General features: G+C 34.1%; 1 protein-coding gene and 1 pseudogene across 1 annotated transcript; both read left to right on the forward strand.

The window, feature by feature from the left end:
* The first annotated feature begins 1782 nt into the window (after window positions 1-1782).
* On the forward strand, window positions 1783-5467 carry LOC109064175 (signal recognition particle 19 kDa protein). Its single transcript, XM_042730383.1, is given in 6 exon segments — window positions 1783-1790; window positions 3922-3977; window positions 3980-3996; window positions 4094-4165; window positions 4246-4354; window positions 5328-5467. Coding segments are annotated over 6 exon segments (402 nt in total).
* Window positions 5468-18792: 13325 nt separating this feature from the next.
* Window positions 18793-25221, forward strand: LOC109064171 (annotated as a pseudogene).
* The last annotated feature ends 1482 nt before the right edge of the window (window positions 25222-26703 follow it).

Raw genomic sequence — 26703 nt, forward strand, 5'->3', positions numbered from 1 at the left:
AAACAGGGTTTCCTTTACGACAGGTCGCCAAGGCAGGAGTCTTCAGCGGAAACCTCATCTTCCTGAACAGGAAACCACAAACACCGCTCTTCTCCTGCGGTCCATCAGGAATAAACCGTCCAGCGTTCAGCCCGCAGATCTTTACCACTGTCCTGTTTTAATTGAGAAAGAAAGAGTCAGTCAGCCCGTGGTTAAAATGAAATAAAATTAAGTACTTTACCTTATAACACGTTCTGATCCATCCATTAGACGTGGAAAGAATGCATAAACATTAAAAATAAGTGCTCATATTTTTAGTAAAGCAAACAAACTTTTGCCAAAATGGCTTTAAGACCTTAAAATAACGCTCCTTTTTTCCAATTTTATTTTTTAAGCGATACATTTTTTTTCTGTGCCCACCCGGGTGTGTATAGGACCAATTTTTAATGGCCAAAATTTTTTTTATAACACAGATTAGTTCTGGTCCTTGCATTCTGATTGGTTTGAGCCAGAAGCTGTTGTAACTTACGCTACAAAAGTAAACAAACACCTTTGTTGCACAGATTGTCTGTTGCAACGGCAACCACATTTGTTGTAACCATCACCTGTTTCTGAGGGAAACTCACCATTAGTTTTGGCAGGAAGGAATACTGTGTTTTAGTTATATCATTACAGCTTCTAGTTTGCTCAGTTTTATTTTATGAAACCTTACTACGGGTAGGGAATAAACTGTTTAATAAAAAGCAAATAAGCCCCGTGAAGCGTGTGGTTTACAGTTGAATTTATAACAGCTAAAGGGGTTTTTTAGATTAGATTAGATTAGATTCAAACTTTATTGTCATTGCACATGTAAGGTAGCAAGGCAACGAAATGCAGTTAACATCTAACCAAGAGTGCAATAAGCAGAAGTACAGGATATAACACAGTGTACAATATGTTACAAATGTTACAATAAATATACAATTATAATGCAGTATCTGTGGACATACTTTACAGATTTTTAAATGGGGGGGGGGCACCTTCCCGGAGGGCAGGAGGTTAAACAGTCCATGGTCAGGGGTGAGAGGAGTCCCCGTAAGGAATGCTGTGAGCTCAACGTAGACAGCGTTTTCCAGCTGGATAGTCCTTCAGCCAGCAGGAAAGTGGTGTTCCTGGTGATGCTTTGGGCAGTTTTCACCACCCTCTGCATGCCTCTGCGATCGCCAGCCATCTGTGAGCAGTTCCCATACCAGACTGTGATGTAACTGGTCAAGGGGGATGCTCTCGATCGCACACCGTTAAAAGTTCCACCAGCGATGGCTGAAGACACGTTGGTTCTTCCTTCTCAGTGTACTGAGGAAGAAGAGGCGCTGGTGAGCTCTTGTGACTCAGGCTGGAGGTGGTTGTGGTCCAGGACCAGTTCCTCAGAGATGGTGGTTCCCAGGAACTTGAAGCTGGAGGACACGGTCAACAACAACCTCACGTTAATGTGGATGGGGGTCATGTGTGCTTCCTTTTCTTCTTCCTGAAGTCCCACAATGATCTCCGTTGTCTTGCTGGGGGTTAAGGGAGCAGATCGTTGTCAGTGCACCCATGTGGCCAGGTGCTGTACCTCCGTTCCTGTTAGGCAGTTCTCATCATTGTCTCTGATGAGGCCAATCACCGTGGTGGTCGTCTGCAAACTTAATATGGGAGTTGGATCACATGCACAGGCTTGCAGTCGTTGGGTGTGGAGGGAGTAAAGGAATGGGCTCAGCACACAGTCCCTGTGGGTACGCCGGTGTTAAGTGTGATGGTGGAGGAGCAGTGTTGGCCTGACCTAACATGCCGAGGTACTGTTGGTCAGAAGTCCATGATCCAGTTGCAGAGGGAGGTGTATAATGTCCATGGTTCTCCACGTTTTGTGGTCAGCTTGCCGTGCTGTTGCTATCTTGCGTGGGTTGATCTGGCTCAATGCAGTGTGGACATCTGTGGAGGTGAGTTTGAGAGGTTGGTGATCTGCTGAGTGTGTGATCTTGGTGGCCGTCTCCTTGCTGTTGAAGCGAGCATAAAAGTCATTTAGCTTGTTAAGGAGACGTCTGTGATCGTTGGAGTGGAGTTGCTTGGCTTGTAGTCTCTGATGACCTGCCACATGCTTCGGGGGTCAGAGTTTGAGAAGTGTTCCTCTTCCTTCAGCTTGTAGCAGTACTTGGCCTCTGCTCACCAAGGCTGCATTCATTTGATCAAATATACAGTAAAAACAGAAATATTGTACAATAATTTAACTATTTCAACAAACTGTTTAAATATAGAATGTGTTGTAAAACTGTTATTTATTTCAGATGAATGATTCAGATTGTACTGCTTCATATTTTGTGGATATACACTATCATTCACAAGTTTGGATATAAAACTTTTAAAAACAAAAAATAAGGAAAGAAATCAAACATGCTGCTTGTATTAACTGCAGCTAGGGGCCCTCTGAGCCGACAGGCGGCGCTGTGACGTCACGCCGCGACAGCTGACGAGCGGAAGAAGACGCCCGCCGCCGGAAGTGTCGTGTTCACAGAAACACTCATCAGCATTTAGCCTGCAAGCGTTCAGAATCAACTTGGTGCGCGTTTTAAACGCGAAATTAACCCAGAACCCAGGAAAATCTGAAGATATGGCGCATTTAAACGACAAAACCCGCGGATCAAGAGCGGTCAGTTTTTGACGGACAATTCAATACTTTATATATATGTGCGTTACAGTTACACAAATCCAGCTTAAAAACCGGAGCGGAGTAGTACACGTACATACTGTGTGTTATTACTCAGTGCTATGGTGTTGTGTGTGTGTGTGTATATATATATATATATATATATACATATACATATACATATATATATAGACATATACATATACATATATATACTATACATATACATAGTACATATATATATATACTATACATATATATATACATATACATAACATAATATATATATACATATACATACATATATATATATACATATACATACATATATATATATACATACATATATATACACATATATATACATACATATATATATACATATATACATACATACATATATATATACATATATACATACATACATATATATATACATATATACATACATATATACATACATATACATATACATATATACATACATAATATACACATATATACATACAATATATAATAGATTATATATAGATATATATATATATATATCTATATAGATATATATACATACATAGTTTTTACATTTTAAGTATTTTATTTTATGTATTAAAATGAAATCTGTACTTTTATTTATACATTTGAAAAATGTAATAATTATATAATTTTAAGAATGTATATTTATTTAATATGCATTGATTTATATATATATAGATATATATATATATATATAGAATATAGAGATATGATATTATTTTTAAAATATGTATTTTTAAGTTTTATAGAATGTATTTTTTATTTACATACACGCCACAGACATAACACAACTTTTTAATTAGGTATTTTAAATATGCCATTTAATTTTAAATGTATATGTATATTATAATATTACATTTACATATTTTTTATCAATAATTTGAAAGGGTGTATAATTACATTTGTAAGAATTTATATTAAATGCATTAAGTATTTAATTTTTTAAATATATTATTTTTAAATTATAAATATTTTCTTAATTTTAGTTATTTTAAAATGTGTATTTAAAATGTATATGTAGCATTTATATTTATGAAATTTACATATTTTATAAAATATAATTTAGGTGATTTATAATTAATATTTTTTTAAGGAATTTATATTAAATATGCATTGATATATATATAATATATATATACTATATATATAAGTTTTTTTTTTTTTTTTTTTTTTAATTATAAATCATTAAAAATTTTTATATTCACACACAACACAATTTATATTTTATAGAATTTTTTTTCTCCCTCCAGGTTTATGTGCATCTTATCCAGCATACATAACAGTAAAAAGACAATAGCATAAGGCAGAAGATAGCTGCGGAGAAGGTGTGTGTTTCTGCTGGTGGTGTTCAATAATCAGAGTGTGTTGTGTGTGTTTAATCTGTGTGTGTGCGTGCGTGTGTGTGTGTGTGTGTGTGTGCAGGCGGTGGAGAACCCGTCGTGTGCTGAGATCCGGGACGTTCTGACCGCCGCTGGACTCAATGTTCTGGTGGAGGTCTGACCGTGGGTTCATACGTGCGCTGATTCTGGTGTTCAGTGTGGATGTGAAATCATGACATCACTTCCTTCTTCCAGAACAAGATGTATCCGCGCGAATGGAACAGAGACGTTCAGTTTAGAGGAAGAGTGCGGATTCAGCTCAGACTCGAGGACGGAAGTCTGTGCCACGAGAAGTTTGCGTCTAGTGAGTGATGCGTTCATGCATTAAATGATTAGTTTTGATTTTGGGTTGGGGTTTATGGGTATGGTTAATAGATTTATGTTTTTTTTCCTAAAAAAAAAAAATATTCTGGGTTTGCTCTGCTTGTTTTTAGGGCTGCGTGATTTGGCCAAAATTTTCTGGTTATACAAATATAATTATATTTAATTTAATAATAAAATGATGATAATTAAAATATTATTTTATTACCATGTTATTACTACTCTAACCCTAAATAAATATATACAAGTTATTAAATAATAATAAAAAAGTATTACTGTTGTAATATTTCGCTGTAAAAAAAAAATTATATATATATATATATATATAAATAAAGGCCGAAACTTTGTGGTTATACAAATTATAAAATATGAAATTGTAATAATACATTATAATAATAATTTAAAATATTATTTATTAACATATTTATTATTACCTTAATCCAAAATAAAAATAGGAAAATTGCTAAATAAGAAAACTAATTAAATATTAGTATTGTATTATTTTACTAACAAGTTAAAAAAAAAAATAATAATAAAAAAATATATATATATATTTATATAACATTTATGAAACATTCTGGGTTTGCTCAGCTTGTTTTTTAGGGCTGCATGATTTGGCCAAAATTTTGTTTTTATATAAAATATAAATTATATTTAATAATAATAAATGAGGATAATATTATTTTAGATATTCTATTATTACCCTATTATTTATTACTACTCTAACCCTAAATAAAAATATATATAAATTATTAAATTTTAATTAAATTATTAAATGTCAAACAATTAAATCGCATCCAAAGAAAAGTTTTCTTTACAATACACGTACAAATATCATGTGGTGTACTGTATATTTTATTATGTGTTTATATAAATACACACACATGCATGTATAATTTAAGAAAAATATATCATCAATAAAGGGAACGACGATCAGTTTTCTCATCTGCCTTTAGGGAAAGATGTGATGTTTTTTACGTGGACGGTAGATGTCCCGAAACTGAAGAGCAGAACGCAGAAGAGCGGCGGCGCCGAGGCCGGAGCGCAGCAGGGAGAAGGAGGGAAGGAAACGAAAGCAAAGAAGAAGAAGAAGTGACGACGACTGAAGATGATTTGTTTGTAAAGAAGCGGCTCTGTTTGGTTCCTCTTTGACTGATTTTGTAGTTTTGGCACCCGATGGACTTTCATTTGAGCGCCAGATTATCATTTAGTGTGTAATATTCGATGAGCTCCGACACGTTCAGCAGCGAGACAGAGGTGTTTCTGTTAGTTATGAATGATGGATTGTGTTTAAACGAGCGCTGACAGAGCTTGAAATACACGGGCGGCTTGTATGCTTCTAGGTGTGTTTGTGAGGATCAGTGTTTTGACACGGCTGTGAAGCGCCACGCTCGTGTCCTTCATCACACCTGTTCACCATCTCTCCATCGCTTCTGGAATGTGTGAAATAAAGAGAGGAGCAGTCAGTGACTGTGTGTTGATTGAGCTGCACTCATCTGTGTGTCACAGTTAGATGGGTTGTTAGTTCAGGGCTGGATTTCCCCCGCGGATGTTTGTCGCCAAAATTCTTCAGATGTTTGGTCCGGATGAGCTCCAGTCTGCTGATCCACTCGTCACGCAGCCTGAAATCACCAGAGTTAAAGCCTTTTACAGCAGAACGCATTACTGTAGAGTTCATGCTCTCTGCTAAAACCACACACATTGTTTCACATGTAGCGCTTCATATGATTATAGTCAAATAAAAGTTTGTTTACATTCTGTGTGTGTGTGTACGGTGTGTATATACCACACAAACACACACACACACGTATAGATTAATGAAAAAAAAAAAATTGTTAGATTTGTCAAATATTTATATATAGTATAAAATATATACAAAAGTGTTTACATACAAATATTTTACAATCTATATTTATGCATTTATATATATATATATATGTATGTATGTATGTACACACACACACACAGTATGTAAACAAAATATTTTTTTTATTATTAATCATGATTAAATATTTTACAGCCCTAGTTTCCAAGTGGTATGAACTATTGTTTCAAAGGGTTTTTGTTAGTGTTCAAAGAGTTTTTAATTTAAAATGCCAGACTGCATTATTAATCAAAATACAGTAAAGGCAAAATTACTTAATATTATTAGAAGGGTAAAACAGCTGTTTTCTAGTGTGAATCTCTGTTAAAACTGTAATTTATTTCTGTGATGTGCAGCTGTATTTCTCAGCATCATTACTCCACGTCTTCATGTCCCCCCCCCCCCCCCCCCCCCCAAAAAACCCCCCCCCCACCCCCCCTCTCCCCCAAAAAAAAAAAAAACAAAAAAAAACCCCCCCCCCCCTTCAGTGTCACAATGATCTTCAGAAATCATACTAAATAATGATGATTTGCTGCTCAAGAAAACATTTCTGATTATTAAATCAATGTTGAAAACAGTTGTGCTGCCATATTTTTGTGGAAACGTGTGAACATTTTTATTTTTGAGGATTCACAGATGACACGAAAGTTCATAACAGAACAGGAGTGTAGTTATGTTTTTACAATATAAAGTGTAGTGTATATCTAATGGTTGATGTTGGAATGTGAGATCAAAAAGTAGCATTTATAATTCTCTGAAATGCCTTGTAACACAAGTAGTAATTACCTGGTAACGTGAGAAATATTTTTTTTTTTTTTGTAGACCTGTTGCAGTCTCAACCATGGATTATTGAATTTGAGGGCCGTTACTCTGATAATCTTCTGTCCTCGGCAGGACGCAGATATTAAATATCAGCTCAGAGAACTGCACAAGTGCATAATAATAATAATACTCATTAATAATATAATCATCAATCATCAGCTGAAAGCAAACAGAAAACACTTGTTTTTGGTATATTACCAAATAATCTAAACATTCATGCATCTAGATACATTTACCTGAAATGAGTATAGATATAAAGTATCGTTTTCCTGATTCTGAAAAATGTATCAATTTTTTTATTTTATTTTTTCCTTCAAACAAGAATCTTTGATTCAAGAATGTTTAAAAGATGTTATACTCGAAAATGACAAAAACACTAAGAAAGTCATTTTTTTTGCAGTTGTAATTGTTTTACTATCAATCGAAAACAGAAAGTAAAATTATATTGTGAGGTAATTGAGTACTTACTTGGTGAGATCGCTCCTCTTCATCCTCTCTTCTTCAGTTTCGGTTCATTGTGACGTGTGACTGTTGATCCTTTTGCTCCCAGAAGGACTTGCTGAAGAGTTTGTCATGAATGAGAGCAGAACTCATCTCCTGTGAAAGAGCACAAACGAAATCAAACACCGGATCAGCACTTGATCTGAACGCATCTGTTCTCTATTTCAATTACAGGATAAAGTTGTAAAGGATCAGCACAGAGGAAGATTGATCGTCATCGTCCAGACGGCGAGTGCGGTGTCTGACTGTCTTTCTTCCAGTGTGATCACCTCTAATGATGTTCCCTGAGCCCTCCTCGGGTTATTTCAGAAGTGACTCTTGTCTCGTTGGGATGGGTCTCTCGTCTCTCTCACACCACACACAACACACACAGCTACTGGAAGCTTCAGAAAATTATAACAATGCGGTTCTTCCTCAGTATTTTCCATATGCAAACATCTAAAGAGGTTTGCTTAAAACAAGAAAAATAGCTACTAATGTGCTCAGAATAATAATCGTTTTTGCCTTGAATTAAGTTTGTTTCTGAGCCCACAGTTTAGGCAAAACAACTTTATTTTGGTAACTTTTTTCAGAAAGCAAAGACATGATCTTCCTAAGTGACACAATTTAAGGTACATAAAAACATTTTGGAAACATTGTTTTGACATGTTATAAAACATGGGGGGGGGGGGGGGAATGTGGATTAGAATGTTATCTAAATGTTCAAAAGCATTTCTTACAATGGTTATACTAATTTGTTTTTCCACACCAAAATATAACTTTTAACTTTTTTTTTTTTAATAAGTTTGGTCATCCAATCTTTTTTTTATGTTTTTAACACATTCTGTTAGCTTAGATAATGTTTCATCTAGTCTTTTTGGGGGGGAGAATATAATAGTTGAGTATCATCAGCATAACAGTGGAAACTAATCCCCGTATTTTCTAATACATTATTACCAAGGGGCAACCTGTATATTGAAAATAGCAGGAGGACCTAGGACAGATCCTTGTGGGGCACTCCATATTTTAGCTGGTGATAAATGAGATGACTTCCCCATTTAAGAATAAACAAAGTGGTAGCGAATCGGGAAAAAACAGGTAGGATCTAAACCATCTTAAGCCTGCCCTTGGATACCTGTATAGTTTGGTAATCTATCTATGAGTTTGTCCGTGATCTATAGGTGTCGAACGCAGCACTAAGATCAAGTAAAACTACAATGAGATGCAGCCTTTGGTCTCGAAGCAAGAAGCAAGTCATTTGTCAATTTTAATACAAGTGCAGTTTCTGTTGCTATGATGGGGCCTGAAAACCCGACTGAAATTCTTCATAGAGATCATTTTTTTGCAGGATGCGGAGCTCCAATTGAGCAGACAAACAACTTTTCTAAAAATTTTAGAACCCCATAAAGGGACAGATTGAATTTGCCACGTTTCACTAGGATCTAGTTTGTTGGTTCTTAATAAGAGGCTTAATAAACCGCCAGCTTGATGATGTTTTGGGACGTGCCTAGATAGACCCGACAGACCGAGTTACACTCATACATGAGAAGCGGGTCCTTCTGCTAGCAGGTAACAACATCCTTTTCAGTAATTTTAGTGGGTACGAGGGATCCTAATAAACATTTGTTGGTTTTAGATGCAGTGATAAGTTTATTTAGATCTTCCTGTCCTATAGTTGTAAAGCACTGTAGTTTATCTTTGGGTGCGATGGTGATAAATAAAGTATTAGATTGCTAGTGGAATCTACATTTGTTATTGTATTTCTGATGTTATCTCATTTTTATCAGTGAAGAAATTCCATCAAAGTCATTACTAATTGCACTGTGAGGGACTATTTAGATCGGGTGGCGTCTGGGTTATATGTTAATCTAGCCACTGTGACTCCAATAAAAACCTTGGATTGTTTTTTTGGTTTATGCTTGGTTTGTGGATATGCTCGGCCCTGGCAGTTTTTTAAAGCCTGTCTATAGCGGGACATACTGTTTTTTCCAACAACTCTAAAAACTAAAAAATGTTTCTCCATTGTGCGATATCACGATTACATTGCTATTGACAAAAAAAAGGGGCCAAATAACTGAGTAAACAATGGTAATGTTTGTGAAATTTTATTTGCAGTGTAATGCAGCTTGAATCACGTCTAAAGACGCAGGAGTAGGGACAAATGCAGCTGTGAACACTGCAAACTAATGAAGTTATTACTGTAAACATTCTGATGGACAGTGTCTCATGTTCACATGTACAACTAGAGATTCTGACTCCCAACAATCAGACGTAAACGGTGTCAGCAGCAGCGTTCACACCTGATATCCATTACATCATGTATTTTTAAGGTGGAAAACATCTTGCAAATGTTGTAAAGGACCATCACATCCAAAATAACCTCTCTAATCATCAAGTGACAGACGCATTAAAACACATGTCTCAGACCGCGGTCTTCACTGAGGAACTAGAGGTGACATCTCTCACGTTTGTCAACGCACAGAAATCTTAAACCAGCATTAATTGGGGGTGCTTCACAGTATATTTTTGTCAGTCGGAATGAATGTGTGATTCACATATTCGTTTACATTTGCCATTACTTCATGCAAACAAAACTTCAGCACATGTGCTCTTCACAACTGGTTTATGTTCCGCGAAAAAAACAAAAAAGGAATTGCAACTTGCTCACATGTTAGACGTTATTTTGTGGGCGAGAAGCGGACTTCTATTGTAGAATACACTTTTAGCAAGATATTCAGATTAACATAAACAAATTCAGTCCACAGGCATTTTGTATAGACTATAAAATGTATGTAAACAGATAGGCTTCCCACGGGTGCTAGCTAGAAGCAATAATAGTGCACACTTGCCAATAACTGAGATCAAGATTTCACAGCATTTAATCATGCTTAGTTTTTTTTCTTGTGGGTTTTGATTAGTTGCATATCTCTAAATATCACAGCAATGTGGCGCTCTTTCAATTGTAAATTTCATTCAGATTGACTGTGTGCTTGTTTAGCATGAAGGGATTTTCAGTCCAAATGATGCCAGTGAATCCAATATTATAAATAAGAAACCGATTATTGTTATTCAGTGGCATGTGAACGAGAATGTTTAATTTGTAATCTAGCTCATGTGACTTTCTCTTGTGGCAACAAATCTCTGTACATCGATAGTACCTCATTCATTGTATCATCGCCCGTGCTACTATAAAATGTAAATGTGTCCCATTAAAATATAAAAACATTTTGCGATTTTTTCAAAACACCATGTTTTCAAAAACACCCCACATTACATATATACTTGTATATATATATATAGTATATTAAATATATATGATGTGTGTGTGTGTGTGTGTGTGTGTGTGTGTGTGTGTGTGTGTGTGTTTTTTTTTTCTTTGGGCAAATATACCCAGAATGTTAGGGGAACATTCCATAATTAGTATTTTACAAAAAATTCTGGGATTGTTACTTTGTTGAATGTTCTCAATCAATAGAATCATTCTTGAATGTAACATTTCAAATAAACATCCAACTGAACACACATTTCAGAAATAAAAAGTTCTACGAATTAAGACATAAAAAATGTGTATCTTCCGTGCCAAAATGCATTTTGAGAACATTTGTTAACATAGACGCATGATAACTCCTTAGAGATAGACAAATAGTGTTTTTCTAAGACAGCACTTTTGCTAACACATTTCTTTAAATTTATAAAATTATATATAGATTTTTTTTTTTTTTTTTTTTAAATAATCGGCAGTTTGTTCAAATGTTAATAAAAAAGATTTTGTGTCGTGGTTATACGAATGCAGTACGTAGAAACTGATGGGAATGTTCTTTCTTTTGGAGTGTTCTATTTTACATATTTTGAAATAAGGAGTAATATTAGTGACGAACTGAAATGCTTCCAGAAATAAAGAATGTTCCATCCATGCATCCGCCTAAACAATGGGTCATAATACTATGCTATGTTCACGAGGTAGCGCAGTACGCAGCCGGATGCGCGAATGTTGTTTGACAGTCTAACATAGTGAAGGAAGGCAGTATTCAACATGCTGAACGACGGGGGGGGGGGGGGGGGGATACATTTGCCTAGAAAGCAGTGGTTTCGTTCGATCAAGTTTTTGGCTCAGAAGGTTCTGAGTCTGACTTTCGCCTGTGGCTGGTGGATTTATGATGGTCGTTTTCGCTGTAAGCGAATAGATCGTGTTGTGCTTCGATGAGGCGTCTGCGCGCCTTGAGCGGATCTACTTGTTCCTTACAGCATTACGTAGCACAAATTAACACGACTGCTTCCATTTCATGACCCTATCATAGCGAGGAGGGCGCAAACTGTACTCTGGATAAAATCTGGGTGTTGTGATACAAAAGCCGATCACACACATGAGTGTAGGGATTCGATGTCTTCGCTGGGTCGTGATTTCTGCGTGCGAGCTCGAGTGTCTTACACCCCGCGCTTGGGCTGAGGCTTCCTATTTAGTCCCTAGCAGCGTGTAATTATGATATTAGAAGACACTAATAATGCTGGCTGTGAGACATCAGGTCAGTCAGCTGGCACAAGGCGGCTGACGCATTGTTTCCAAAATAAAGCTTCGTCTGCTGCTTGCTTTTTTTGAACGGCTGGGCAGTGATGATTATTTTTACACAACAGCCGCTAACATGTGACGCGGTGACTCAAGGAGAAGCTGTTTTATTGCTCAGCGTGATGTAACAGCGTCTTACAGCTTGCAGTCTTTAACGCGGATACTATTCCCGGATACATTTTTCCGATATAACATTAATATCTACGAATGTTCGTTCAAAGTATCTGGTGTTTATTAATTTTTCTTAGCAACATTGGCACATAAAACATTATTTATAGACGCGGTTGCATTTTGAATGTTTTATTTGCTATTTCTTAGGTTTGATTTAGTCGGTACGTTCATCTAACGTTTTTTTAAATTGTTACTGATTTGTGTTTTTAGAAATGGCGTTCAAAACGTAACATTCGGGTCAGGCATTCTCCTTTGCACAAACATTAACATTCAGTAGGACAGATTTTTAAACAAAGCTGGATCTCTACGTACTTCAATAGTATCATGATTTAAAAGTGATATTTCCACCCCAAAAATGAAACTTTTGGTCAATTATGTTCTCTTCTTCTTGCAGAACAGCACACACACACAAAAAATGGCCGTCGGGCTTGACTTCCATTGTATATTTTTTGATCCATTTAATTAGGAATCAATGGGAATGCAAAACTGTTTGGTTATGTACGCGATAATTTGTTGTTCCCCGCTGAACAAAGAGAAGTCACGTACATGTTTGCATGATAAAAAAATGATATGAGGATGATTAATATAATCGAAGCACATTTGGTCTGTTTCTATATAACGAATATTAATATGATATTAAAAGGAGGATGTATTTTACATTTTATGTATTTAGCAGACACTGGGCTCTTTGAAGGAACAGAAACCGAAGTCGGTCAGTCAACATTAAAGCTCAGTTGATACAAAGCTTGTTTCGTTCGCCACAGAATCACTAAGTTAAAAAAAGTATTGTGATTTTCATTATGCACAATTCGACTTTCTTGCATTTCTGAAAAAGAAGTTGGAGATTAGTGAGAAAAAAAAAACTGCAGAGGATTCTGAGTTTATTATCTAAACTCACAATTCGGGGCAAGAAAAAGAAGGTTTTGAATTTGGAGATAAAAAAGGTATGCAAGTTACACCTTTTTTCTTTTTCATTTGTGTGCCACAAAAAGTGATTTATGTAAACTACGGATTTGTGTGATAAATAGTCGATAAAAGTGTGAAACTTTAAGAGGAAAAAGTTCCAATTATGAGTGTAGTTCACGCAATTCTGAGGAAAGAGACAGATGGAGTTCTCAGAATTGTGCGAAAAAAAAAAAAAAAAAAAAAAAGTCAGCAGTTACCATTTTTCATTCTGTTGGTAGAAACAAGGCTTCCGCTCCAGTTTGATCTCTGTTGTGCCTGTTCGAATGTCCGTTTAAATCATCAAATGATCAAATTAATTTCTCAAAAATTTAGAGAAAAGATGCGCACTGAACTTTTGCTAACGAATCGTTCTCATCCGGTGCATGAATCCTGATGCTGAAGTCCTGAAGTCATTGGCATGGAGATAAGGTTAGATAAAGCAGCTACATAACATAAGATGGCTCGCCAGTCACTTATAGAGCGAAGTAGACCCAGATATATCAGATTGAAGTGATCGGAAGTATCTGCTTTCAGCTCACACAGCACTGGGCACTGACATCTCAGAGAGAGAGAGTACATGCTGGAAGTACATCGCTACACAGCATGCTCACGGTGGGCACTTAAAAACAGTTCTGCGTCGAGATGCATTTATTGCTTTACTTTACCATGTCCATGGGGGCATGGTGCATTTGTGCCAGATGCAACTTACACTGCATGCAAGATATACATTTGATCAGTTCATGCATTCCCTGGAAATCGAACCCATGACCTTGGCGTTGCAAGCACTGGGATCTACAGTTTGAAAAACAACTGTGTGGCATCACCTGGAAACGTTCCCATGGCATTTGTTAAAGGTTCCTTACAATGGCAAGGGCCAGCATTATGGTATATTCTTATAGACGTTTAATATTTGTATCTGCTTGTTTTTGAAGCATTCTATAATGTTCTGTGTTCAGTTAGCATTCTTTAGTAATCATTTTAATATTCTCAATGATGGTTTCAGTGCATAATGGATCAAATGTTTCATCTCAAGGCTAAGAAGAACATTGCGTAGATGGCATTATAGATAGAGTCTATTTTGGACGTTTACAAAACATCAGATATATGTGTTTCATAACGTTGTTTGTTTATTTCCAATAACAGCGGGTCAATGTTCTCTAATATTTCCATAGACCAACGAAAAAAACGATGTATATTGAAGTATAGAAATATATAGTATATATATATCTATATAAATGATATTATACTATAATTATATTATATATATATATATATATTAATATATACGTATATATATATATATACTAATATATATATTTACTATATGCATATATAACAGTACAGCCGCAAAAGTTGGAACATTACTATTTTTAATGTTTTGAAAGTCTCTTCTGCTCATCAAGCCTGCATTTATTTGATCAAAAATACAGAAAAAAAACAGTAATATTGTGAAATATTATTACAACTTAAAATAATAGTTTTTCTATTTGCATATACTTTAAAAAAAAAAATGTATTCCTGTGATGCAAAGCTGAATTTTTCAGCATCATTACTCCAGCCTTCAGTGTCACATGTAACATGCCAGTCTATCCACATGATCATTTAGAAATCATTCTAATATTCTGATTTATTATGAGTGTTGGAAACAGTTCTGCTGTCTAATATATTTGATGAATAAAAGGTTAAAAAGAACTGGTAAAAAAATTCTAATAATTCTAAAAATTCTAATAATATATATTCTAATAATATATTTTCTTTACTATCACTTTTTATCAATTTAACACATCCTTGCTGAATAAAAGTATTGATTTTATTTAAAAAAAGAAAGAAAAAAATGACTGACTTACCCCAAATTACTGACCAGTATTAGTGTATATTGTTATTACAAAATATTAATATTTTAAAAACAGTATAAAAGTATCCTAAAAAGTATCACATGTTCTGAAAAAAATATTAAGCAGCAGAACTGTTTCCAACTTTGATAATGAATCATCATATTAGAATGATTTCTAAAGGATCATGTGATAATGATCCTAAAAATTTAGCTTTGCATCACAGAAATAAATGATAATTTAAAGTATAATACATTTAAAAACAATTATTTTAAATTGTAATAATATATTTTTTTCAATTCATTTTTTTTCTGTATTTTTGATCAAATAAATGCATGCTTGATGAGCAGAAGAAACTTCTTTCAAAAACATTAAAAATAGTAATGTTTCCAAACTTTTGGTCTGTACTGTACTGTATATAATAGATATATATATATATATATATATATATATATATATATATATAGTATATATATATAATATATATATTTATATATATTTTCAAAATTGTAGAATGTAATGTTCCTCTAACGTTTACATAACCAAGAAATTTCGATATTAATAAAGTACATTAAATAGTATGTTTTTATATTTATGTTTATAATTTTTTTTTTTTTATTTAGGCTTCAAAATTCATAAAAGCTGTGTTCATTAATGATGATCATGATGAATAAAATGTGTAAGAATCATTCACTTTTGTTGGTCAGAGAGCTGATTTTCTGCAATATTTCAAAATGGAAAAATTGTGTTGGGTTTTTGTTGATGGGAAACAGAGTGATTAAAAACTACAAAAATCCATCACTGCAGAGCTTTCAGACATCAGAGCCACTTAACAGTGTGTTCACTTGACCAGTACTGCACTCTGCTGCTCAGGCTGGGATTTATTTCATGTTAAACGCTGATCTGGGGTTGATTTACTTCTGTTTCACGTTACTTCTTTCTCTTAATCATTTGTATTTTGGGACAGAGATAAAACACATAATGCATGTTTAGCCTATAGTGGGGCAAGTTGTCACAATGTAAACCTTCATTAAAAGAAAATATTTTTGGCTATTCAGCTTAATTTCAGAAATATGTTTAATGAAACAGCTATATAACTCAAACCCTAACCACTTCAGTGTGACAACTAGCCCCGGATCAGCAGTTCTGTGTTTATAATGATATAATGTCAGCTGCAACACAGCATCATGTGTATGATAAAAATACAATAATCAAACATCAAATCACTGCATATGGAAGACAAATGATGCAGATAATTCAATATCAGACCTCACAGCTAATATATAAAGCAAATGCAATTGACAAGTTTGCCTACTTTGTAACGTTTTGTAACTGTGCTCTGTTTAAACATTTACATATTCAGTAATATTACAGATTTAACTGCAATGACAATACTTGATGAGAACAAAACTGAACTGAGCTGAAGAATGAAACTTTTGTCTTTTAGAGCTGCTTCCCAGGTAATAAATTTAGTTTATGAAACGTTGTGGGAACATTGTTTTGAAATGTTTCAAAAGCGCTGAAATGTCCTTTGTTGTGATTATAACGTTATGTAAATGTTTCTGAAAACGTGCTCCTACCTTTGTTTTTACCCAAAATATAACGTTATTTGAACATTTAGTTGCAACAAAGTTGAAATCAGTGTTGTTGTTGTGAATATAACAATATTTAAAAATTGCAAAAACGTTTCTTAAACATACTAATTTTATTTTCACCCAAAATATAATGTTACGTCAATTTAATTTAATTTTCTAAATGTTAAATGTCCAGTTTTCTTGTTGGCATTATAAAGTTGTTTAAACATTCCAAAAAGCTTTCTAAAGTTTTATTTTCTCCAGTGTTGGGGAAAGTTACTTTTAAAATCATCAGTGAATTCAATGATGAACTGCCTTTAACTGTAATTTAATTTGTTTATGTGCAGGTGAGATGAGTAAATTCATGTTCATATTTAATCTAGAAGCTGTCAGTCAGCATGGGAAACAAAGTAACAGGCGTTACCGATTTAAAAAACTAACTCATTTTCTTGTAAATTAAAAAGTAATGCGCTACTTTACTAGTTACTTGAAAAAAGTAATCTGATTACTTAACTCTCTTTACTTGTAATGAAACAAACGCCCAACACGTCTTTTTCACTTAAAATATAGCGTTATTTGAAGCATATTTATTTTTCCAGCCCAACCCTTCTGGTATTGTTCATTTGGGAGTCAAAAAGTGAACGCAAAACGTGACTGAAGATGTAACTTTTTGTTTTTTTGAATTTTCAGTAAAAATCAATGCAATATATTTTTATTCGACATAATATTTTTTCTTTTTTTATTTTTTTGAGGAAATTTTGAAAAAACAATTCTTTTTATATTTTACATTTTGAGAGAATCTCATGGTACTAATTAATATTTATGTAATAATTATGATGCATTTTCTGCATTGAAAATACCAATTTGTCATCAACAATTTTCTGTTACTTTTCAATTATGGCAGTATTTCATGTTAAATAGAGACAATGCCTTTAAAATCAATTTTTTGAAGTCAGATTAGTACCATCTGGTTGGAGTAAACAAATAAAAACTTCTGCAATTCTATGGTTTAGCCACTAGATATAGCTCTGTATTATCATCATCAATTAATTATCAAGGCTTATAAATTCTCTAGTTGGTTCTTTTGACAGGGAGTGGGCCGTTGTGGTTATTATTATTATTATTTTTTAGCCGTCAGCCGGACAGGTTTGGATACATATTAAGACATTCTGTCAAAGACAGTTCTTGCTTTTTTGTAAAGGTCTTAGATTTCGTGTTTGGCCTCACCTGGTGGTGGGTTGTAGGGGGTTTTTTTTTGAAAGGGTGGAGTTGATTTGAAATGTCAGTTTTTGCATTAATTTTACTACAGTCATGAAACCTGAACCACAAAAAGAAAAGACATTTTATTACACATGACAAAGTTTAAAAAAAATATATATAACAAGAATGACTTTATTTTTATTTTTTATGACCATCTAGATTAAGCGATATCGAGAGGCCTGACATAGATTAATATATTATTAGGATGAGGAGTACTCGAGTATTAGGTTTGTGGGCACGTCATAAGTCAAGTTCATACAGGGGCAGAGGGCGGCCCACGCATCATACCAGATTTTATAACTATTATAATTTTTTCCCAGGGCGAAAAGGACGGCCGTAAGAACACGCAGAGGGTATATTGTAAAGAACGTTCAATTTGCAAGCGGGCTGTTTTCTCGCGTTGTGATAAGAACAGGGATTTAAAGATGCAAAAATGTTTTTTGTATGTGTCATAGGTCACGGGAAACAGTTGCTCATCCGCGAGAACCGATTTTCTCAAGCATATTCAGAACATATCATCAAATATTAATAAAGGTGTAGAGTGTTCCATAAACTTTATGGAACAATGTTGTCTTGTATACATTTATAGACCCTTTGTAAAATGTTCCCTCTTAAGCTAGATTTGTCCTCATTAATGAAGTTTGCATTTTCTATTTTCCTCTTTATCTCTGTGAAGCTAACAATTTTGTATTAAGTGCTTCAGAAATAAATGTGACTTTACAAATAAATAAAGATCACGGTGTGTTTTCTGTGTGTGTGTGTGTGAGAGATGAGTCCAGAGCCGTGAGCGAGTGATAAATAATGTGTGTAAAGAGACTCTACAGAAGGAAGGTCACGACCCTTCAGATAAAGGTCACGCTTGGTTGATTTGAGAACCGTAGGCTGTGTGTTATGTCATCGGGCCTCTTGTCTGCATATGTACTGAAGCTGTGCGTGTCATTTACGGATCTGTGTGTGATAGCGAGGACATGTGGACGCTGTAAAGACACGAGGCATCGAATCACAGGCTGTAAAAATAGCAGCATGTTCACGCAGCCGTCTAAATACAGATGAGCTGTCAAACAAGCAGGCTGAACCTGGAGAGGAACACAAGAGGAGCTGCTCGCAGCCGCTAGGTAGTTCCACGCAGTACGGAAAATTTCTGCTAAATCTGCTTATTAATCAGCTTCTAATGAGGATTAGCAGCAAACTAATCTAATATCCAGACCGTGTTTGTAGTTCTGGGGTTAAACTGGGTGACTCTTCACGGACTGGAGGTCAAACGGAGTCAGAACAGCCTTGTTTACTCAAAAATCTATTAAAGTGAAGTAAGTTTGTGCTTAAAACAAGAACAAACATCTGCCTACGGGGTCAGAAATGAAATTATATAATCTTAAAACAATGGTTTTGCTTTGAATTAAGTTGCATGTTCAGACCCTTGTTTTAAGGAAAAATGCACTTAATTTTAATACATGTTTCAGTAAACAAGACTTCATCTCTTCTGTCATTTTGCTTCTCTTGTAAATGTGTCTTGATTTAGGAAGCTTTAGATATTTGTACTTGAAAACAAGACCGAGCTCAACCTGATAAACCAGAGGTCAGTGACTGAGGTGCAAACAGTGTTATGGAAGGGTCTTATCACAGATTTACAGTTTCTATTTTTACCGCCCGCTGGTTTTGAGCAACCTATTTTCAGATGTTTTAATAAGGTGCACTGGAATGAACTGTATTTTGCATTCACAATGCAGACACGTTTACAGCTTTCTGTGTATCATATGAAGCAAAAATAATGTACAATGTTTATGATGGGTTCATCGTGAGAAAAGCTCTGAGGAGCTTATAATGGGATGCAACTTTAAGCTGAAGTCACTGCAAAATATGATTTTCTTCCTCAGTATTTTTGTCTGGTTTTCCATAATAAATATTTAAACATTTTTAAGTTACGATACATTTACTTGAGATGCAAAATGAGATAAACAGTCTTGTTTTCTGAAAAATATCAATATTAAGCAAATTTTAATATATATATATATATATATATATATATAATATATATATATAAATAAAATAATGTATATTTTATATTGAAAATATATTTTGTTTCGATCTTCATACACCAAAATATATTTCAAAATGTATTACAGGTGCAAGAATATACATAAATCCAATTTTTTTATATATAGATGCAAATGTGGATATCGTTCCATCCATCCATCTAACATTGTAAAGTAAGTTCTTTGCTGATTTTTCTTCAAATGTGATGTGAATCTATTTTCGTTGACTAACATAATGAAGACCTAAATTTATATTTTACATATACATACATATATATATATATATATATATATATATATAATATATTTGTGTTTATATATTTTTTTTTTTTGTAAAACATACATAAAAAAATGGCCAACAAATATATTGGCAGAACATGCATTTCCAAAAATAAATAAATAAATAAATTAATTAATTAAATTTATTTTATTTTTTTTTGAAAATAAGTCTTCATATCTTGAGTACTTTTGCTTCTCAAGTAAATGTATCTTGATTTCAGATTGTTTAGATATTTATACTTGATAACAAGGAAGAACTCGGAGTAGAAAGCTGGTGTTTTGCAGTATATATCACTGCTGTGTGTGTGGTTCACATACGGTTTGTCTGTTCCTCAGCATCGGTTCCCATCATGAAGGCAGAGCGGATCGGCGTTGACATTCCCGTGTACGACCTCTCTCTGATCCGACAGATGTGGGAGGGACGCGTGAAGAAATACAAGCAGCGACAGAAGAAGGAGGAAGAGCGGATCAGTAAAAGTGCTCTGGCCAAGTGAGGAAGAGGAGCATGAAGTCTAGAATACAGCAGCACTGTTCTGTTCTGAGCTGAAATTAAACACACCTGATCAAGATAACCTGATCATTACAGACAGCTGTGTTTGATCAGGACTGGTTTTGGCCATCGGATTGGATCAAATCTTGAAAATGGCTCGTTTAAGAGGAAATTCTGAATTCGGATTAGATCACTAAATCCAGTCTTGGTTTTGATCTGGATTAAATCCTCAAACATTTCAGTAAGATTGGGTTACTTTTGATTCAAAAAAAAAAAAAAAAGGGATTGTTCTGATTTCAGCAGAAGGGTGGATTTCAGGAAAAAAATTTTTTAATTAAGAATTGTGACTTGTTAAAAATTTTGAAATGTTTGTAACATGTAATGTATCCCCAAATAATATTACATTTAATTAGAAGTTTTCTTTTTTTAATCACTGATTGTAAACAATCATCAGAGATGGACCAGTCAGAAGTAGTTCTGTGTGTAAATGCAATGCATTTTTTCCTCCATCAGCATGTCCCTTTAGGGGCTCCGTAGAGCACTAGTAATCCAGATTTAAATATCTAAAAAAGTGTGTATCTAGATCAGGGTGATCAATTGATGTTTTTCTTTTTTTGTTTTGAAAAAAAGTAAGATGGTTTACCATTTCCAAATCCAGATCCTTCTGATCCAGATTAAAGGTTTGGAACAACTGGCCCCAGGTCTTGGCCCTTCAGCATCGGGACTGAACAGCCCTGCTCTGGAGGAACCGCTGATGTTGGCATTAAACCGCACACTATTAGCAGATGTTTGTTTGCAGGGTGGATCAGCAGTGGCAGTATCGCATCGCATGCAGAAAGCTGAAGAGCGCTGAGGTCTCGGCGCTGCAGTGTTATCTGGAGAGATCGGCGCTCAGAGAAACCACACCTCCTGCCCGCCGATAACAAGGAGTAGCTTTATTATTTAATGCAAAGTTCAAACCCAAATACTTTCAGTCATTACATCACCTGAGCAAATAGATACATTTATGAACTAATTTCAGAATAAGTCTAGTCTAAGCTCACAAACTCAAACTGGGACACTCAAACGTTTTTATCTGCGGAACCCCTATTTTCAACATATAATCATTTTAATAATATATTAGCAAATTTGCATGTCTTATGTTTGGTTAACGGTCGCATGACATGCAGGTTTAAAACATAAAAATATTTACAAAACTTTTTTTTAAACCAATTATTTCATTTTTATTAGTTAGTATTATTTTATTAGTATTGTTTTATGGTTAAATAAATATTTGTTATTAATTTTAATAAGACTTTTAGTTCTTTGATGATGTTTAATGATCGCATGATATGTAGATAAACATGTTTCTTATTATTAGTTATTATTGTATTATTTCATTATTATTGTTATTAGTTAATAATTAGTTATTATTATAAGTACAATGTTGTTAAACGGTCACATTACATGAATGGTCACCTAGGTAAACATGAAATATTTCATATTTTTTAAGTAAATGTTTTATGTTTATTATTTTTGTATTATTTTACTATTATTGTTTTAAGTTTAAATTAAAAATATATATTTTTTTAATATTACATTTTTAGTTCTCTGATTTTGGTCACATGATATGTAGGTAAATATACATGTTTAATTTTGTATTATTTATTTTATTATTATTGTTTTGTGTTTAAATAAAAAAAAATTGTTTAATTTTACTATGACATTTAAAGTTCTGTAAGAACACATAAAAAGGATTTTTAAATTTTTTTTTTTTTTTTTTACAATTTTTATTGTTACATTTATTATATTTCTTAATGCTGAAGAAATAAATAAACAACAAAAAGTAAAAATAAAACAAGAAAAAAAAAATAAAAGAACAGACAATATAAGATAATATAGTTAACATGAAGGAATTTTTCCATGGTGATATTCGATGTATTTTACAAATATTTTGAATTACACGTTGCATTGCGTTACAGGTTTTAAAGGAATATTTGTAAACTTAACAGATAATGCACCAATATCTCATCAGTTTTTCTACAGATTTTTCCTTACATTTTAGTTGATCTTCTTGCACATGTAATGGATTTTCTACTTCATCATGTGTGTAGTTTTCATTTGTTAAACCTCCAGAAACAATATTCCTGTTGAGACTCAATGAATCTGACCTCTGACCGTCTGTGTCTCTCATCCAGACAATGACCCAGACAACAAGAAGTTCATTTTTGAGCTGAATGGAAAAAAATGGATGGTAACCATCTGAAAAAGCATTATCAAAGATGTTTTTCAAATGCATTTGTGCTCCAACTATGACTGTGATCTGCAGAAATTACCTGAAGATCTTCAGTTTATGACGTATCTCAAGGAATGGCACATTCACGGGACCAGGATTCCAGAGATTCCCACTTACATCGAGGCATTTGTGGATCTGCAAGTGCTGGACGTTCCGAAAAATGGACTGACTAAGCTTCCTACTGAAATAGGTCAGGGTCACCAAACCTGAAATACTAAAATCATAAAATCATCTGGAAGCTGAATGAATAATCTCTCCATTGATGTGTGGTTTGTTAGGAGGACAATATTTGTCTGAGATACAACTATTTGAAAATCTGGAATCTGAGGGAGCAAAAAAATCTAAATATTGAGAAAATCATCTTTAAAGTTGTTCAAATGAAGTTCTTAGCAATGCATATTACTAATCAAAAATTAAGTTTTGATATATTTACGGTAGGAGATTTACTAAATATCTTCATGGAACATGATCTTTACTTAATATCCTAATGATTTTTTGGCATAAAAGAGAAATGTATAATTGTGACCCATACAATGTATTGTTGTCTATTGCTACAAATATACCTGTGCTACTTATGACTGCTTTTGTGCTCAATGCAAATGTCTCATCTTTCACAGGGAAGCTGATCAACCTGAGGGAATTAAATGTGAATTATAATAAACTGTTAAGCATTCCACCTGAACTCGGAGAATGTGAGAATCTGGAACGATTAGAGATGACAGCAAACGGAAACCTGGCCGAGCTTCCCTTTGAGGTGCGACAAGATGATCCGACACCATTTAAAATGTTCTTATGTATGAATTCCTTTACAAAACACACATTTCTGTCTGTGTTATTCGTTTTTCCAGCTGAGTAATCTAAAGAAATTGACGCACTTGGACGTGGCAGAGAATCAGTTTGCCGGTATTCCTGTCTGCGTGCTTCGCATGGAAAGCCTGAAGTGTCTGGACATCAGCAACAACAGACTCAAAGACCTGCCGGAGGACATCGACAGGTGTGTGTTTACAGCGTTTCTCTTCATAATCATCTGTTCATCAAGTGCAGTGTTGGGGAAAGTTACTTTTAAAAGTAATATATTACTTTATTGCATTACTCCTTGAAAAAAGTAACTAATTACGTTACTTAATGGAAAGTACACTGTAAAAAAAAAATCTTATTTAGTGTTTTTGTCTGGATTTCTAGTATAAATATCTAAACATCCTTAAATCAAGATGAATTTGAATTTAGATATGAATTTAGGTATTTAGTCTTGTTTCTAAAGTTTTGCCTTAATACAAGCATCTACCAATGGGGGAAGAAAAATAATCTTAATTCATCCAATAATCTTAATTCAAAGACTAAACAATGTTATTTTTCTTGCCCCACTGGCAGATATTTTTGCTTGTTTTAAGGAAAAACTATATATATTTTTTATACATAAATATATTTTATTAAAGAAAACAAGTCATTTTACTTGTACAGTAAAGTCATACTGATTTATATACTATACATCTACATGTATAGTAGTCCTATACATTTATACTAGAAAACAAGACAAAAGTAAGAGAATCTTTTTTTATTTTTGAAGGTGTGTTTACTTTTAAATCTGGGCAGGGCTTGCTTGTTTGTTTTTATTATAAAAAATTCTATTTTTGGCAAAAGTGAAAGGAATAAGCCTCAGGCTGAACCAAAAAAGTAAATTCACGACTGTACAGTAGAATGCAGGAGAAGAACACACTTTAGCAATAAAAAATAAATAAATAAAGAAGCACAAATCTTAGTTTTATCTAAAGTAATTTTTTGCTAATTAGTATGTTTGAACTGGATCATCGAAGGTGAGCAGAAAAGCCGTTGGTAAATAAAGTGGGATTAAATATATAAAGGATATTTGTGTTATTAAACAGATTTAATTATTGCAGATTTGTATCATATTCTGAGTTAATTTGTTTATTTGAAAAAGTAACTAAAAAGTAATTATATTTTATATATAAAGATATATTTTTTTAAATTAAAAAGTAATAGTCACTCGTAATAGATTTCGTAACTCGTGTTACTTGTAATGCATTATTCAAACACTGATCATGTGCCTGACATCGTGAACCTGTCCTTCATCAGGCTCGAGTCATTAGAGATGCTGTTCCTTCAACAAAAACAACGTGCGATACGCCCCCTTGCCGATGAGCATGACGAACCTCGTCCATCTGAAGATGCTGGTCATCAGCGCAGGACGAACTGTACAGCCATCCCGTTCGCAATTGGTCGACAATCCTAACATCAAGTAAGTGTGAACCCTACAGAGCGAGCGATGAGCCACATGGTGATGGAGCAAACATGAACATTTTTATTTGAAAGCGTTCCCCCGGAAATGTTCTGTTTGCCCACGAAACATTTTCATTCTCTTGAAAATCTTCTGCGTTTCACCAATAACCTTTGCGCATTGCTTGCAAAACCCTTGCGTTCATTTGCAAAACTATTGCGTTCCTTTAAGAAAACTTAGTGTTCGTTTCGTGAAACTATTACGTTCCTCCGAGATACTCTGCAATTCGCTTGCAAAAACATTTGGGTTCTCTTCTAAAACTATTGCGTTTCCGAAATTTTGTGTTCATTCGCGAACTATTGCATTCCCCTGATAAACGTTGTGTTAGTTGAGCGAAACTATTGCGCTCCTTTGAGAAACTTTGCATTCGCTTGCAAACCATTTGGTTTTCTCTGTAAAAACTATTGCGTTCCTGAAACTTTTGTGTTTGTCCGCGGGGAAAACATTGCGTTCCTCCGAGACCCTTTGTGTTCGCTCTCGGAAAACTGTTGCGTTCCTCTGAGACATTTTGTTCGTTCACGCAACAGAGAACTTAATTTTGTGTTCGTTCGTGAAACTGTTGTGTTCCCTCTCTGAGAAATTTTGCGTTCAGTTGCAAAACATTTGTGCTCTCATGTAAAAAACTATTGCATTCCCGAAACTTCGTGTTCGTTTGCAAAAACTATTGCGTGCCTTCGAGAAACTTTGCATTACTGCAAAAACATTTGTGTTCTCTTGTATAAACTATTGCATTTCCGAAACTTGCGTTCCCTTTAATATGTTAGTCCTCTGAGAAACTTTGCATTCTTGCAAAAACATTGTAAAAATTGCACTATAAAGTTTCGGAACGCAATATTTGGTTCTCTTGTAAAAACTATTGCGTTCCCGGAACTTTGTGTTCGTTTGCAAAACAGTTTTATTACAAGAGAACACAAATGTTTTTCAAGTGAACGCAAAGTGTCTCAGAGGAACGCAATAGTTTCGCAAACGAACACAAAGCTCCGGGAACGCAATAGTTTTATTACAAGAGAACACAAATATTGCGTTCCGAAAACTTTTTTTTATTGTGGTCCTCTGGACACTTGCATTCTTGCAAAACATTTGTTCTCTTGTAAAACTATTGCGTTTTCCCAGAGAGACATTGTGTTAATTCGCGAAACTATTGCGTTCCTCTGAGAAACTTCACGTTCACTTGCAAAAAATTTGTTTTCTTGTAAAACTGTGTGTGTTCAACAGATAAACTTTGTGTTTGTTCGCCAAACTATTGGGCTACCCTGAGAACCCTGCTGAAAAAAAAAAAAAACAATAGAAACCACAGAATTTGTAATGTTTGTACTGGTTATAATGGGAATTGTATTGGTTTTAATGGAAACTTTAATGGTGGTATTACCATTGGTGGCTTGTTTTAAAACCATATAAACGAAGGCTTATGGAATATTGTCCCCAAAAAACACACTACAAGAAACCA

This window comes from Cyprinus carpio, chromosome B8, assembly GCF_018340385.1.
Source record: "Cyprinus carpio isolate SPL01 chromosome B8, ASM1834038v1, whole genome shotgun sequence".
Classification (NCBI taxonomy): Eukaryota; Metazoa; Chordata; class Actinopteri; order Cypriniformes; family Cyprinidae; genus Cyprinus; species Cyprinus carpio.